The 14,433-nt window shown below is 44.4% G+C and overlaps 2 protein-coding genes across 7 annotated transcripts in view; one reads left to right on the top strand and one right to left on the bottom strand.

The window, feature by feature from the left end:
- The window catches only part of SLC7A6 (solute carrier family 7 member 6), a 183,204-nt gene that overhangs the window by 18,014 nt on the left and 150,757 nt on the right, over window positions 1-14,433 (bottom strand). For all 6 annotated transcript variants that reach the window (XM_077288157.1, XM_077288154.1, XM_077288155.1 and 3 more), the window contains exons 5-7: window positions 11,968-12,091; window positions 7,602-7,705; window positions 4,563-4,659 (exon numbers count right to left, since the gene is read on the bottom strand). In XM_077288157.1, coding sequence (XP_077144272.1) covers window positions 4,563-4,659; window positions 7,602-7,705; window positions 11,968-12,091 — 325 coding nt within the window. The remainder of the gene's footprint in view (window positions 1-4,562; window positions 4,660-7,601; window positions 7,706-11,967; window positions 12,092-14,433) is intronic.
- The window catches only part of SLC7A6OS (solute carrier family 7 member 6 opposite strand), a 135,803-nt gene that overhangs the window by 117,114 nt on the left and 4,256 nt on the right, over window positions 1-14,433 (top strand). The gene's annotated exons all lie outside the window — the stretch shown is intronic.

Here is a 14,433-nt window from a genome sequence, read left to right as displayed (position 1 = left end):
GGGATTTCTAACAATACTGAAAAGGGAGGATGGCAGCTTTGTAGTCAAAAAGGCAATTATTGCATTGGATAAGTACTTTTCTGCCCGCACATACACTTTTCACTATGATGCTCCATGAAAACAAGGTCACAAGAAGGCTCTGTGCAGTAAACATGGCCCCTTGATTTCATTGCCATCTGTGCATCCCCCTTGGTGCTTGTATTCTACAATTCCCCCGTTCTGTGGCCAAAGCACCATTAACATACTGCCCAAGTGCCACTTCGTTAACATATGGAACATGCATGAGATTATTTTGCTGCCAAACACAGTGACTTACTGGCACTGAACAGACGTGAATCACAGCTATCTGTGACATCATCCTACATCCCTATGATACAAACCTTCGGCAGATCACCACAGCTCTAATTTGGTTGGTAAAATGCACCCCCATTATAGCCGTGAGGCATTCTCCATGCATTTCCTAATACAATATGAGGCAGAACCTGGGAAAACTGCCCCATACTGCAAGATGTGGAGTCTGTCACTATGATAACGGCTGGCAAACCTTACACTGATTATATATATATATATATATATATATATTTATTATCTCTCATCGTGATTACTCGCTAATCCCGCCCCCTGCACAGTAGCTCCGCCCCCACCCCATTATTACACACAATCCCGCCCCCCCACATTACCACACAATCCCGCCCCCCCACATTACCACACACAATCCCGCTCCCCCACATTACCACACACAAATCCCGCCCCCACTCCATTACCACACATACCCGCCCCCCACCACATCGTCACACATAATCCCGCCCCCCACCACATCACCATACATAATCCCCACATCACCACAGATAATCCCGCCCCCCACCACATCACCATACATAATCCCCACCACATCACCACACATAATCCCGCCCCCCCACATTACCACACATAATCCCGCCCCCCACCACATATAATCCCACCTCTCCACCACACAATCCCACCCCCCACCACATCACACATAATCCCGCCCCCCCACCACATCACACATCCCGCCCCTCCACCACACATAATCCCGCCCCCCACACCACCACACAATCCCGCCCCAGCACATCACCACACAATTCCGCCCCTCCACCCCATTACCACACATAATCCCGCCCCCCACCCCATTACCACACATAATCCCACCCCCCACCACACATAATCCCACCACATCACCGCACATAATCCCGCCCCCCCACATTACCACAGATAATCCCGCCCCACCATATTACCACACAATCTTGCCCCCCACCCCATTACCACACAATCCCGCCCCCCCACATCACCACACATAATCCCACCCCCCACATCGCCACACATAATCCCCCCACCACATCACCACACATAATACCACCCCCCCACCACATTACCACACAGAATCTTGCCCCCCCACCACATTACCGCCCGCCCTCCCACACAAATTACCACACAATCACATCACTACACATAATCCCACCCCCCACCACATCACCACACATAATCCCCCCGCCACACATAATCCTGCCCCTCCACCACATCACCACAGATAATCCGGCCCCACCACATTACCACACAGAATCTTGACCCCCCACATTACCGCCCCCCCCACTACATTACCACACAGAATCCCGCCCACCACATCACCACACAATCTCGCCCCCCCACCCCATTACCACACATAATCCCACCACATCACCACACATAATCCCACCCCCCACCACACATAATCCCGCCCCCCACATTACCACAGATAATCCCGCCCCACCACATTACCACACAATCTTGCCCCCCACCACATTACCACACAGAATCCCGCCCCCCACTACATTACCACACATAATCCCGCCCACCACATCACCACACAATCTCGCCCCCCCACCCCATTACCACACATAATCCCACCACATCACCACACATAATCCCATCCCCCACCACACAATCCCGCCCCACCACATTACCACACAATCTTGCCCCCTCACCACATTACCGCCCCTCCACTATATTACCACATAATCCCTCCCCCCCACCACATTACCACACAATCCCGCCCCCCCACCACATTACCACACATAATCCCGCCCCCCCACCACATTACCACACAATCCCGCCCCCACATCACCACACAATCCCACCCCCACCACACATAATCCCCACACCACACAATCCCGCCCTCCACCACATCACCACAGATAATCCCACCCCCCACCACATTACCGCCCCCCACCACATCACCACAGATAATCCCACCCCCCACCACATCGCTACACAATCATGCCCCTCCACCACATCGCCACACATAATCCCGCCCCCCCCCACATAACCACATGAGGCTCCGTCCCCACACATTGCCACACGAGGCTCTGTCCCCACACGAGGCTCTGTCCCCACACATTACCACACGAGGCTACGACCCCACACATTACCCAGCAGCGTTAATTAGATAGCAATGAGCGTGCCGAGCGTTAGCTGGCTGGAAATAGCTAGTGATATATACAGTGGGGAAAATAAGTATTTGATGCACTACCGATTTTACAAGTTTTACCACCTACAAAGAATGAAGAGGTCTAATTTTTATCGTAGGTACACTTCAACTGTGAGAGACAGAATCTAAAAACCAGAAAATCACATTGTATGATTTTTACATAATTAAATTGCATTTTATTGCATGAAATATGCATTTGATCACCTACCAACCAGCAAGAATTCTGGCTCTCACAGACCTGTTAGTTTTTCTATAAGAAGTCCTCCTACCCTGCACTCATTACCTGTATTAATTGCACCATCGAACTTGTTACCTGTATAAAAGACACCTGTCCACACAATCACACTTCAACCTCTCCACCATGGCCAAGACCAAAGAGCTGTCTAATGACACCAGGGACAAAATTGTAGAACTGCACAATGCTGGTATGGGCTACAGGACAATAGACAAGCAGCTTGGTGAGAAGGCAACAACTGTTGGCACAATTATTAGAAAATGGAAGAAATGCAAGATGACTGGTCAGTCTTCATTGGTCTGGGGCTCCATGAAAGATCTCGCCTGGTGGGGCAAGGATGATTCTGAGAAAGGTCAGAAATCAGCCCAGAACTACATGGGAGGACCTGGTCAATGATCTCAAGAGAGCTGGGACCACTGTCTCAAACATTACCGTTATAAACAAATTATGCCATCATGGATTATAATCCTGCAGGGCACACAAGGTCCCAAGCTCACACCAGCACATGTCCACACCCATTTGAAGTCCACCAATGACCATCTGGATGATCCAAAGGAGGAATGGGAGAAAGATGGCCATGTGGTTAGATGAAACTATAAAATGTAATGTTTTGTTATCAACTCCATGCACCGTGTTTGGAGGAAGAAGAAACATGAGTACAACCCCAAGAAGACAATCCCAACCATGAAGCATGGTGGAGGAAATATCATACTTTGGGGGTGCTCTTCTCCAAAGGGGACAGGGCAATTGCACCGTATTGAAAGGAGGATGGATGGGGTCATTTATCATGAGATTTTGGCCAACAACCTCCTGCCCTCAGCAACAGCATTGAAGATGGGTCGTTGCTGGATCTTGCAGTATGACAAAGACCCAAAACACACAGCCAGGGCAACTAAGGAGTGGCTCCATAAGAAGCATTTGAAGGTCCTGGAGAGGCCTAGCCAGTTTCCAGACATGAACCCAAAGAAAAATCTTTGGTGGAACTGAAACTCAGTGTTGCCCAGCGACAGCCCTGAAGCTGGAAAGAACTAGAGAAGATCTGTATGGAGGAGTGGGCCAAAATCCCAGCTGCAGTGTGTCTAAACTTGGTCAAGAACTAAGGAAACGTCTGACCTCTAAGTGCAAACAAATATTTCTGCACCAAATATTAAGTTGTGTTTTTCTATTGTATCAAATACTTATTTCAAACAATAATATGCCATTTAATTATGTAAAATCATACAATGGATTTTCTGGATTTTTTTGAAGATTCTGCCTCTCACAGTTGAAGTGTGCCTATGATAAAAATTACATCTCCTCTCCATTCTTTGTAGGTGGGAAAACCTGCAAAATCAGCAGTGTATCAAACACTTATTTTCCCCACTGTATAGATAATACAAATCACAGCAGTATTGTGATAAAAATGCATAAAAATGCTGTTCTAGGCAATATCCATATTAACAATCACATTTACCAGGGCAAAAGGGCATAGAGTTTGCAAAAGGCTTTTTAGTTCCCACAGTGTAAATGATTTATTAATATTTTCCCCACCAGATTGCATTAGTCATGTGCCCCACAGTACAGGGCAGACGTCCTGAAGCACGCCCCATGCCCAGATGCCAATAACCAAATGGCCAGAACGCTGCAACATGGACATGCCACCTAAGGCGACCGACGGAAGGTTTTCTTCTTCATAAACTATGCACTTACTAATGAGGCTAGACATATTCTTATCACGGACCCCCAAATGTGCTTACTTTTCACTCCACATCCCCAATTTGCACCTTTATAAATATCTACAGAGATGTTGAAAAGACAAATTCTGGCGCTGAACGTGCAGATGTATTCACAAGCATGCCTTACATTGAACAGGAGCGCAGACACCGGCGTGAACCTTTCCAGGTGTATCAAGCACAGCATATCAGGGAGATGTCCTTCCCTCGCCCCAACAAAGAACAGTCTGCAGACATAAAAAAAGTAGAGAGTTGTCTATTACATTTCCAAACCTTCATTTTGGCCCCTTTCGAAGTGAATTGATCTCCAGAACATAAGCTACTGTTTAAATCAGTGTGATTGGCCACCAAATTTCACAATGTTCACTACATCCATTAATACGTCTTGGACCAGATAAGGCAGGTTTACTTGCTTTGAAAATCCATTTTAACCAAATGTTTTTTAAAACAATTTGTGGCAAGTCTTTTCTAGTTTCCTATATCTACGGTATATTAAAAAAACATACACTATTTTTTGTAATGCTGTAATTATTATTAACTATTATAGCGCCATTTATTCCATGGCGCTTTATAAACATGTATTAATAAAATGTATTGTGTTTCCATTATATATGGTTCTGGTGTACAATTCTTTAACGTGATATATCTAATCTGTACTGAACCGGTTATTTTTTCCCCATGTAGACATCTTGGCACTTTAACAAGTTTTTCTAGGTCTAATATTTGCTCTGATGGTTGACATTTGCTTTAAAAAAATATTTTTTTCTGTACAACTAAAGGAAAATCTATACTGCAAACATGAGTTTTATAAGGCCAAGTCCCCTATAGGACTGTATGAGTAGCTAAAATGGAGTTTTGGGGGCAAAATACTCCCTTTAATAAGAATTCTCCAATAACTAAAGAATGTATTGACTGTATATCCAAAACCGCAGCAAAGATTTGTGAAAGTGCAGTGCATGCCACGTGCCTGTAATGAAGAAGATGGCGGCGGGCCATTAATACTGTGTTCTCGCCCCACAGTCCTGCCATTCATTAGTAACGCTACAAGGAAACAATAACATAACACAGGACCCCTATGTAGAAGAATCCTAACCAGTGGCCTCCGTGGACTTGTCCTTTTGTCCAGCGTGGAGTGGGAATGCCAATGGTACAGCATTGATAGCCTACAGCTTTTACACTGCCAGAGGAGGATATGATTTTCGGGATGCGGACAAGCACTTTTACCAGTTCACAACTGTCTATTTTCCCCCTTGGCAGGTTTTTTTTTGGTACATGCGCTTGTTACATCTGTAATATTTTCTCTCGCTTGTATATTCAACTATCAAATAACTTTTGCCTCTTCTCGTGATCTACTGGGCTTAATTTTTGTGTCATTTTTATATTCCTTTTTTTGCCGATACTGGGTGAAAAGATAAAGAAAGAAATAAAGCCAGGAAATACATGCCCATTTTCACAGCTTTATTTTATTTTATTTTTTTACAACCAGAAAAGAACGCTAGAACACATCTACCTTAATTGCATTCCCTTTTCTGCAAATATTTATTCTTATTGGACATATTTTCTTCCCATCGTGGCAGAGATAGAAGCAGCAATCCAGACTTTTGTTTGTGTTTATATTTATTTTGTGTTTTCTTTCTTCATTTATTCCACACACCACTTTCTCCTAAAAGGTCCAGGACCTTTAGGGGGCATTTGAACACATTAATACTTTTTTTTTAATTCACTGTTTCCCCTTTAACTGAGGCTGGTATATTATCCCCAGTTACAGAGGAAAGTTTCATATCTGCACTTGCACTATTTATGTATGAAAATAAATGAAATTAATAAAAATGACGGTTACACTTTAATGAAGAAAAAAAAAACAAAAAAATTGTAAGAACCAAATAATTTATTTGTTTTATCAAAAGATTGGCCATTTTTAGTCAGGTGGCAATGTTTAGCTATGTGAGCTAGCAGCTGACTACTTCACACAGTGTCCTAGGTAATGACCATTATGGGCACCACCAGCTTATGGCATTACATGCTGCTGGTTCTCACTGGTCACCCTGATTTATACACTCTACAGCATTTGTGCAGAATTTGTCCTGGTCATTCAGGCACAACAGGCAGATTGTTCCTGCGCTCCCATGATTCTCAGATTTGTGCATAAGTACACTGTAATAGTTAATGAAGCCTGAAAACAACCACATTACTGAGCGGCTGCCAGTGGAGCATAGCTGCTGTCACAAGGCAATGTTTGCAGCCATTGTATGCGGTGCGGATGTACTGCTTAGGTCGTAAGCTGAAAATAAGCCTGTGGAGGCAGAGCTTAGGTGGATGCTGTGCCACACATTACAGTGCATGCCTGGGGGATTTATAAATGCCCTATCCTCTGTGCAATTCACACATATAAGTGGCAGATTTCACCAATATCAATAGTGTCAGATATCCGCATCTGAATTCATGTAGACTAGATGAAAATACAGATAAAGGGAATCTGTCAGTAATATGACCCCTCCTAAGCCATCTATATGGGCATCCAGGTCATAGGAAGCTGAATAACATGATACCTTGATATCTGCGATCCGATTCCAGAGAAATCCACATTTTCCTTAATATATAAATCAACTGTTAAGATCTATGGGTGGGACATAGATCTCCCTGAGAAGCTGCCCCCCAGAGCTTATTATAGGGGCATTACCAGTGTGAGGCACAGATCAGACTGTCAGTCATTAACGTCTCACACTGGCTATGCCCACTTTCATGTAATATTAGCTCTGGGGAGATCCATGTCCGCCCCAAAGATTTTAACAGCTCATTTACATATTTAAACAAAAATGCAAATGTATCTGGACATTAGACCGCAGACATCAAGGTATCATTTTATTCAATTTTCTAAAATAAACGGATCAACAGGGTTAATCCTAGTACTGACAGATTCTCTTTTAGGGGATGTTCTACGAATAAACAAAATAAATATGGAAAGTTGATGTAAGGAAAAGTTTTAAAATGGGAAAATAAATAAAAGTAACAACCTTGGTAAATCCCTCATGGCTAACGTGGCCCCTGCTGGACTTGTAATGCAGCCACTCTGAGCAAGGGCACGCTTACACTTTGCTGTGTTTAGTAACATATTCATATAAAGTGTCTCACTGATAAAGAATCATTTCCCATAATATGTCATCATTACCGAGAAGCAGCAAGAATGGACGAGTTGAGGCCACCGAAACACGAGAGGGCCACAGCCAGGGGAATCGTCCAGCTAAATACACCGTATACCATGTCAGCAAAGGTCTGTTTTGGGAAAAAAGAGAAATAGTGAAAAAAACTAACTACGATAGCAAGAATTGTTTTACACGAGATTTGAGAAGTGAACCCCACAGTCTATTGTGCATTTCCCTAATGAATAGCACGGTTTACTCCCCAATATTCAGGGAAAGAGCAGCAGCGATTCTTCTAAATGTTATCTTCTGTCCATGACAAAATTCATATAGTCATAAATCTAATTCTCCAACAAACCCCTGTGGCTGTGACATGAGCCCACACGTGTAGTAATGTGCAGAATCTCGGTGTTCTCTCTGGTCATGGAGATCATCTGCCTCATCATCTGCTGAGTCCTACACATGTAGAACAGAGATGCTCATGCTCATGCATGAAGTCCCAGCAGCCACGTGCAATTTTCTGTGCAATAGGACTATTGTCATCAAAATAAATAGAACGTTTAAATACAAAAAAAGGTGTTTTCTAGGGCACTTACACAGGGCATTCGTATTTTCTAGGGGTCAATTTTACCCTCTAGATAGAGGGCAGAAAGGAAGAATAAGGAGCACAGTGGTGGCATTATTATGTGGAGCAGTAAGAAGAGCCATTCTTGTAATACACCAGTACTAGGGTCACATAAGGCAGCAGCGGCTCGGCATTGAGGCAACAGTAGGATTAGGCGTTTTTGTTTTTTTTTTTTTATTTACTTAAATCATTTTTTTTTAAATAAGCAGAGTGGAGACCCCCCTCTATTCTTGATAACCAGCCATGATAAAGCTGACAGCTTTTGCCTGACTGGTTATAAAAAAAATACAAGGAAATACCACGTCATTTCTTTTTTTACTTATTTATAGCGCAGGCATCGGCTGATGAATACTCTCATCAGCAAGCGCCTGCTCTCATCTGACAGATGATCTAATGATCTTATCTCCGATAAGAGGTAGTGTTTGCTGACATGCATGACAGCGTGGCAAACAATGGATGTTCGGACCACCCAATCATGTGAATCGGGTTCGGGTACTGTTCTGATAACCAAACTTTTTTTTTTTACTGTTTGGCCAAACCCATTGGACCTGAACATCCAAGTACCTATGATAATGATAAATGCAAAATGTTTAATACTTTTTTGTCCCAGAGGTTTTTGCTTAATGCAGTTGTTTTAACCTTTAACGACATCCGATACACATTAAAAGGTTGGTCACTAAGGGTACTTATTCCCTCACCGCAGTTTTAAAATAGCGATCGTAAATAAGGCTGTAGCACCCCCCAGAGTCATAAAATCTACTGGTATATAGGAATAAACGCGTACACAGCCCTTGGAGAGGTGCCAGAGTAGGTTCCAATACCATGAATAATAGCAAAAAACTCGGCACTCAGACTTAACTTAATCAGATACAGTGATTTAATGGTGTCCACGGTAAGTAACAGAAGAAACGTTTCGGTCCTATAGCCGGACCTTCATCAGTCACAATATTTGATCTTGAATGGAAGATAGTGGACCTGAAGGATTGTGGGTTTTCATTAAGGTCATATATATAGGTGGTGCGGTGTGGTGGATCAGTACACCACTACATGCTTCCCTGGACTGCACGTAGCACAGGGATTTCGTTAGTGTGCTTGGTTGTGTGGTCATAATAGGCTTTTCCTATAAATTTCAAGTACTTTGTATGACTGCCTGTCAGTCATCCCTTAAGCGCGGTCTCAGTTGCACTATTTCTATCTGGTTATTCATTTGACAGTGGTAGCACCTACCTGTCCCAATTCCTGCAGCTAAGGGATACTTCTTGTGAGTTAGCGCTTGTGTGTCCTATTATACTACACTTTCAATTCTCTACTCCACCCCCCAGCACCTCCTCCATCTCCTCTCATTTCTGCCGAAGACTTTGCCTCCTTCTTTAAGCAGAAGATCGATACAATCAGAGAAAGCTTTCGCCCGCAGCCCCCAATGCCCCTCTTCGCTTCTCAGCCGTGTTCCTCCAAATTCTCCACCATGACAGAAGATCAGCTCTCCACCCTCCTGTCAAGATAACATCTCACCACTTGCAAGCTGACCTGCTCCCGTCCCACCTCATCCCTCGCCAGTCTTCATCCCAACCCCAAAACACCTCTTCAACCTCTCACTTACAAATGGTGTCTTCCCCTCATCCTTCAAGCATGCCTCGATCACACCCATCCTCAAACAGCCCTCCCTTGACCCATCCTCAAAAAGCCCTCCCTCGACCCATCCTCAAAAAGCCCTCCCTCGACCCATCCTCAAAAAGCCCTCCCTCGACCCATCCTCAAAAAGCCCTCCCTCGACCCATCCTCAAAAAGCCCTCCCTCGACCCATCCTCAAAAAGCCCTCCCTCGACCCATCCTCAAAAAGCCCTCCCTCGACCCATCCTCTGTATCTAGCTATCGCCCGATATCTCTTCTCCCTTATGCCTCAAAACTACTGGAACAGCATGTTCTTCTTGAATGGTCCTCCCACCTCTCTTCCTGCTCCCTCTTTCACCGCTTACAACCTGGCTTCCTACCACATCACTCAACTGTAACTGCCCTAACTAAAGTCACCAATGACCTACTAACCACCAAGAGCTAGCTACACTAATCTGTCCTCCTTCTCCTGGACCTGTCTTCTGCCTTTGACACTGTTGACCATTCCCTCCTGCTACAGATTCTCTCATCTCTTGGCATCACAGACTGGGCCCTATCCGGAATCTCATCATATCTAACAGACCGAATGTTCAGTGTCTCCCTCTCCCACACCACCTCCTCACCTGTCTGTGTTCAACAAGGCCCAGTCCTAGGGCCACTGCTCTTCTCCATCTACACCTTTGGCCTAGGACAGCTCATAGAATCCCACGATTTACAGTATCATCTCTACGCCGACGACACGCAGATCTACCTCTCTGGACCTGACTTAACTTCCTTACTGACCAAAATCCCACAATGTATGTCTGCCATTTCAGCTTTCTTTTCTGCTCGCTTTCTAAAACTGAACATGGACAAAACAGAATTCATCATATTTCCCCCCATCTCACTCTGCCCCTCCACGAGATCTATCCATCAATATCAATGGCTGCTCACTTTCCCCAGTCCCACACGCTCGGTGCCTCAGGGTGATCCTCGACTCTGCTCTCTCTTTCAAGCCACATATCCAAGCCCCTGCCTCCTCCTGCCGACTCAAACTCAAAAATGTTTCCCGCATCCGTGCATTCCTTGACCATGAAACCACAAAAACACTAGTGCACGCCCTTATCTCCCGCCTAGACTACTGCAACCTCCTACTCTCTGGCCTCCACTCTAGCACCTCTCCAATCCATCCTACACTGCTGCCTGATTAATCCACCTGTCTCCCCGTTATTCCCCAGCCTCCCCTCTCTGCCAAGCCCTTCACTGGCTTCCTATTGTCCAGAGGCTCCAGTTCAAAACCCTAGCTATGACATACACAGACATCCACAACCTGTCTCCTCCATACATCTGTGACATGGTCTCCCGGTACTTACCCACACGCAATCTTCGAAATTCTGAAGATCTCCTTCTCTACTCCCCTCTTATCTCTTCTTCCCACAACCGCATACAAGACTTCTCCCGTGCTTCCCCCATACTCTGGAACTCTCTACTACAACACATCAGACTCCCGCCTACCACGGAAACCTTCAAAAAGAACCTGAAGACCCACCTCTTTCGACAAGCCTACAACCTGCAGTGATCCTTAGTCTGCTGAACCGCTGCACAACTAGCTGTACCCCCTACCCTCTCCTAGTGTATATTCACACATTCCCTGGAGACTGTGAGCCCTCACAGGCAGGGTCTTCTCTCCCTCTGTACTTGTGTGTGCCTTGTTTTGCTCATGCTTATTGTACTTGTCTATAATTGCCCCTTCCACGTGTAAAGCACCATGGAATAAATGGCGCTATAAAAATGAATAATAATAATAATAATGTGTCCGGTTCAAGATGAAACATTTGATGAAAGGTCCTCCTTTAGGAGGTGTCCTACACCAGGCGCAATGCAATAATGTGATGTAGATAAAAATCACATGTCCCATACAGATCCAGCAGCAGTCTGGTATCTTAGCAGGACAAAAAAAAAAAAAGTTGTGCACAAACATTTCTGTATCGCAAAAACAGAAAAACGTTGCAGCTGGATCAGTTTTAACATTGAAGTCTATAGAAAATGGATCACTTTAATATCCATCCGTTTACAGTAGATATACACACTGATAAAGATTTCTAGCGCCATGAGAAAAAAAAAAAAAAAACACATTTTAAAAGTAGAGAAAATCATATTTTTACAATAATGGTACTCACCACAGCCACTGCATCACTGCCGATAACTGCACTGAAATCCAGCAAGGTGTAATAAGCAACATTGGTCAAAATGTATATAATGGTGACAACTGGCATGGAAATCGCAATGGACAATGGCAAGTTCCTGAAAGCACAAAAATCTGAACTTTAAAAGCAGTTCCTGGATGATAGACAAAAATTAAAGAATCACTCCGGCATTTTAGTGTTGTACTGTACTTACATACAATGGTCACTGACCAGCAATATTCTAGTTGTGAAGTTTCTCCTCAAGCCAGGTTTTATCCAAAAATTTTGAACCCCCATCACAATCTCTAGCCTGACCACCAATCCAATAGCGCTCTACTGTATACACTTGAGACAAAAAGTTTTGGTTTTCACAAAAAGTTTGCTGCTTCAGTTTTTATAGTGGCAATTTGCATTAATTCTAAATTGTTGTCTAGAGTGATCAGATGAATTACAAAAAAAAAAAAAATACAAAGTCATTCCTTGCCATGAAAAATTAACCTAATACAAATAAAACATATCTACTGATTTTTCAACAAAATGACCTGCTTAAATAATTAGCGATCTTCTAAACAGCTCATCCTAGCTCATTAGCAAGGACGAGGAAGCAGATATAACTTAATCAGCATGACAGGGTGATAAAAGTCCACTGGTTGCTTTAAAAGGGGGTTGGTGCTTGAAATCATAGTAACATAGTAAGGCTGAAAAAAGACACTTGTCCATCCAGTCCTAATAACTGTAAGGTACAATATTGTTACGCTCCAGAAAGACATCCAAGCCTCTCAAGGACCCCTCGACTGAGTTCGCCATCACCACCTCCTCAGGCAAGGAATTCCAGATTCCCAATGCCCTAACAGTAAAGAATCCTCTTCTATGTTGGTGGAAAACCTTCTCTCCTCCAGACGCACAGAATGCCCCCTTGTGACTGTCACCTTCCTTGGTATAAATAGATCCTCGGAGAGATATTTGTATTGTCCCCTTATATACTTTACATGGTTATTAGATCGTCCCTCAGTCATCTTTTTTTCTAGACTAAATAATCCTAATTTTGCTAATCTCTCTGGGTATTGTAGTTCCCTCATCCCCTTTATTAATCATTTTCTTCTATTAACCCCTTTCTGACCTCGGACGGGATAGAACGTCCGAGGTCAGATCCCCCTCTTTGATGCAGGGCTCCGGCGGTGAGCCCGCATCAAAGCCGGGACAAGTCAGCTATTTTGAACAGCTAACATGTGCCCGCAATAGCGGCGGATGAAATCGCGATTCACCCGCCGTTATTAACTAGTTAAATGCCGCTGTCAAACGCAGACAGCGGCATTTAACCGGCGCTTCCGGCCTGGCGGCCGGAAATGAGCACATCGCTGACCCCCGTCACATGATCGGAGGTCAGCGATGCTTCTGCATAGTAACCATAGAGGTCCTTGATCGCAGGTAGCTGTGAGTGCCACCCTGTGGTCGGCGCTCACAGCACACCTGCATTTCTGCTCCATAGCAGCGATCTGATGATCGCCGCTATGTAGCAGAGCCGATCGCGTTGTGCCAGCTTCTAGCCTCCCATGGAGGCTATTGAAGCATGGCAAAAGTAAAAAAAAAAAAAATATGTAAAAAAAGTAAAAAAAAAAATGTGAAAAAAATAAAAAACACCGGATTACGTACCGGTAATGCTCTTTTATAGAGCCACGACAGCACCCACTGAGAGAGGGGATCCGCCCCTAGGAACAGGAAACCCTATGGAGAGATAAAAAGGGGCGGTCCCCTCGCTCCCACAGTTTGGGTTACAGAGATTGCGAGGAACCGCCCACCAGTATTAGTAGGCAATTCTATTATCGTTTTATCTTAGACTACTAATATTTACAAGAACCAATCACCCTTATCCGTGCTCATATGCAAACTAATATATAAGGGAGGGAAGTGAAGGGGTGCTGTCGTGGCTCTATAAAAGAGCATTACCGGTACGTAATCCGGTGTTTTCTCTTCGCCACGACAGCACCCACTGAGAGACTTTCAGAGACAGTCATTTGGGGGGGATTATCGTGTTAAGAACTGATCTACCGAAACACAGGTCAGTGGAGGCAGATAAATCTAGTCTATAGTGACTATAGAAGGTAGTAGGGGACGACCAGGTTGCGGCCTTACATATGAGTTCTATCGGAACCTCTGCTCGCTCTGCCCAGGATGATGCTATCGCCCGGGTGGAATGTGCCTTCACAGTCTCAGGTGGATCTTCCCCTTTAGATGAATAGGCCAGGTATATCGCCTCCCGAATCCATCGGGATAATGTGCCCTTAGTAACACCAGCTCCTTTCCTTTGACCCTGGAAGGAAACAAAGAGAGCCCTGCTCTTCCTCCAGGGACTAGTCCTGTCTAGATAGGTTATCACAGCCCTTCTCACGTCTAAAGTATGGTACTTTTCTTCCTCCTGATTAGTAGGGTTATTATAGAAGGTAGGAAGAAGAATTTCTT

Source organism: Ranitomeya variabilis, chromosome 2, assembly GCF_051348905.1.
Source record: "Ranitomeya variabilis isolate aRanVar5 chromosome 2, aRanVar5.hap1, whole genome shotgun sequence".
Classification (NCBI taxonomy): domain Eukaryota; kingdom Metazoa; phylum Chordata; class Amphibia; order Anura; family Dendrobatidae; genus Ranitomeya; species Ranitomeya variabilis.
Note: the sequence above shows the minus strand (reverse complement) of the source record. Positions and strands in the feature narration are given on the sequence as shown.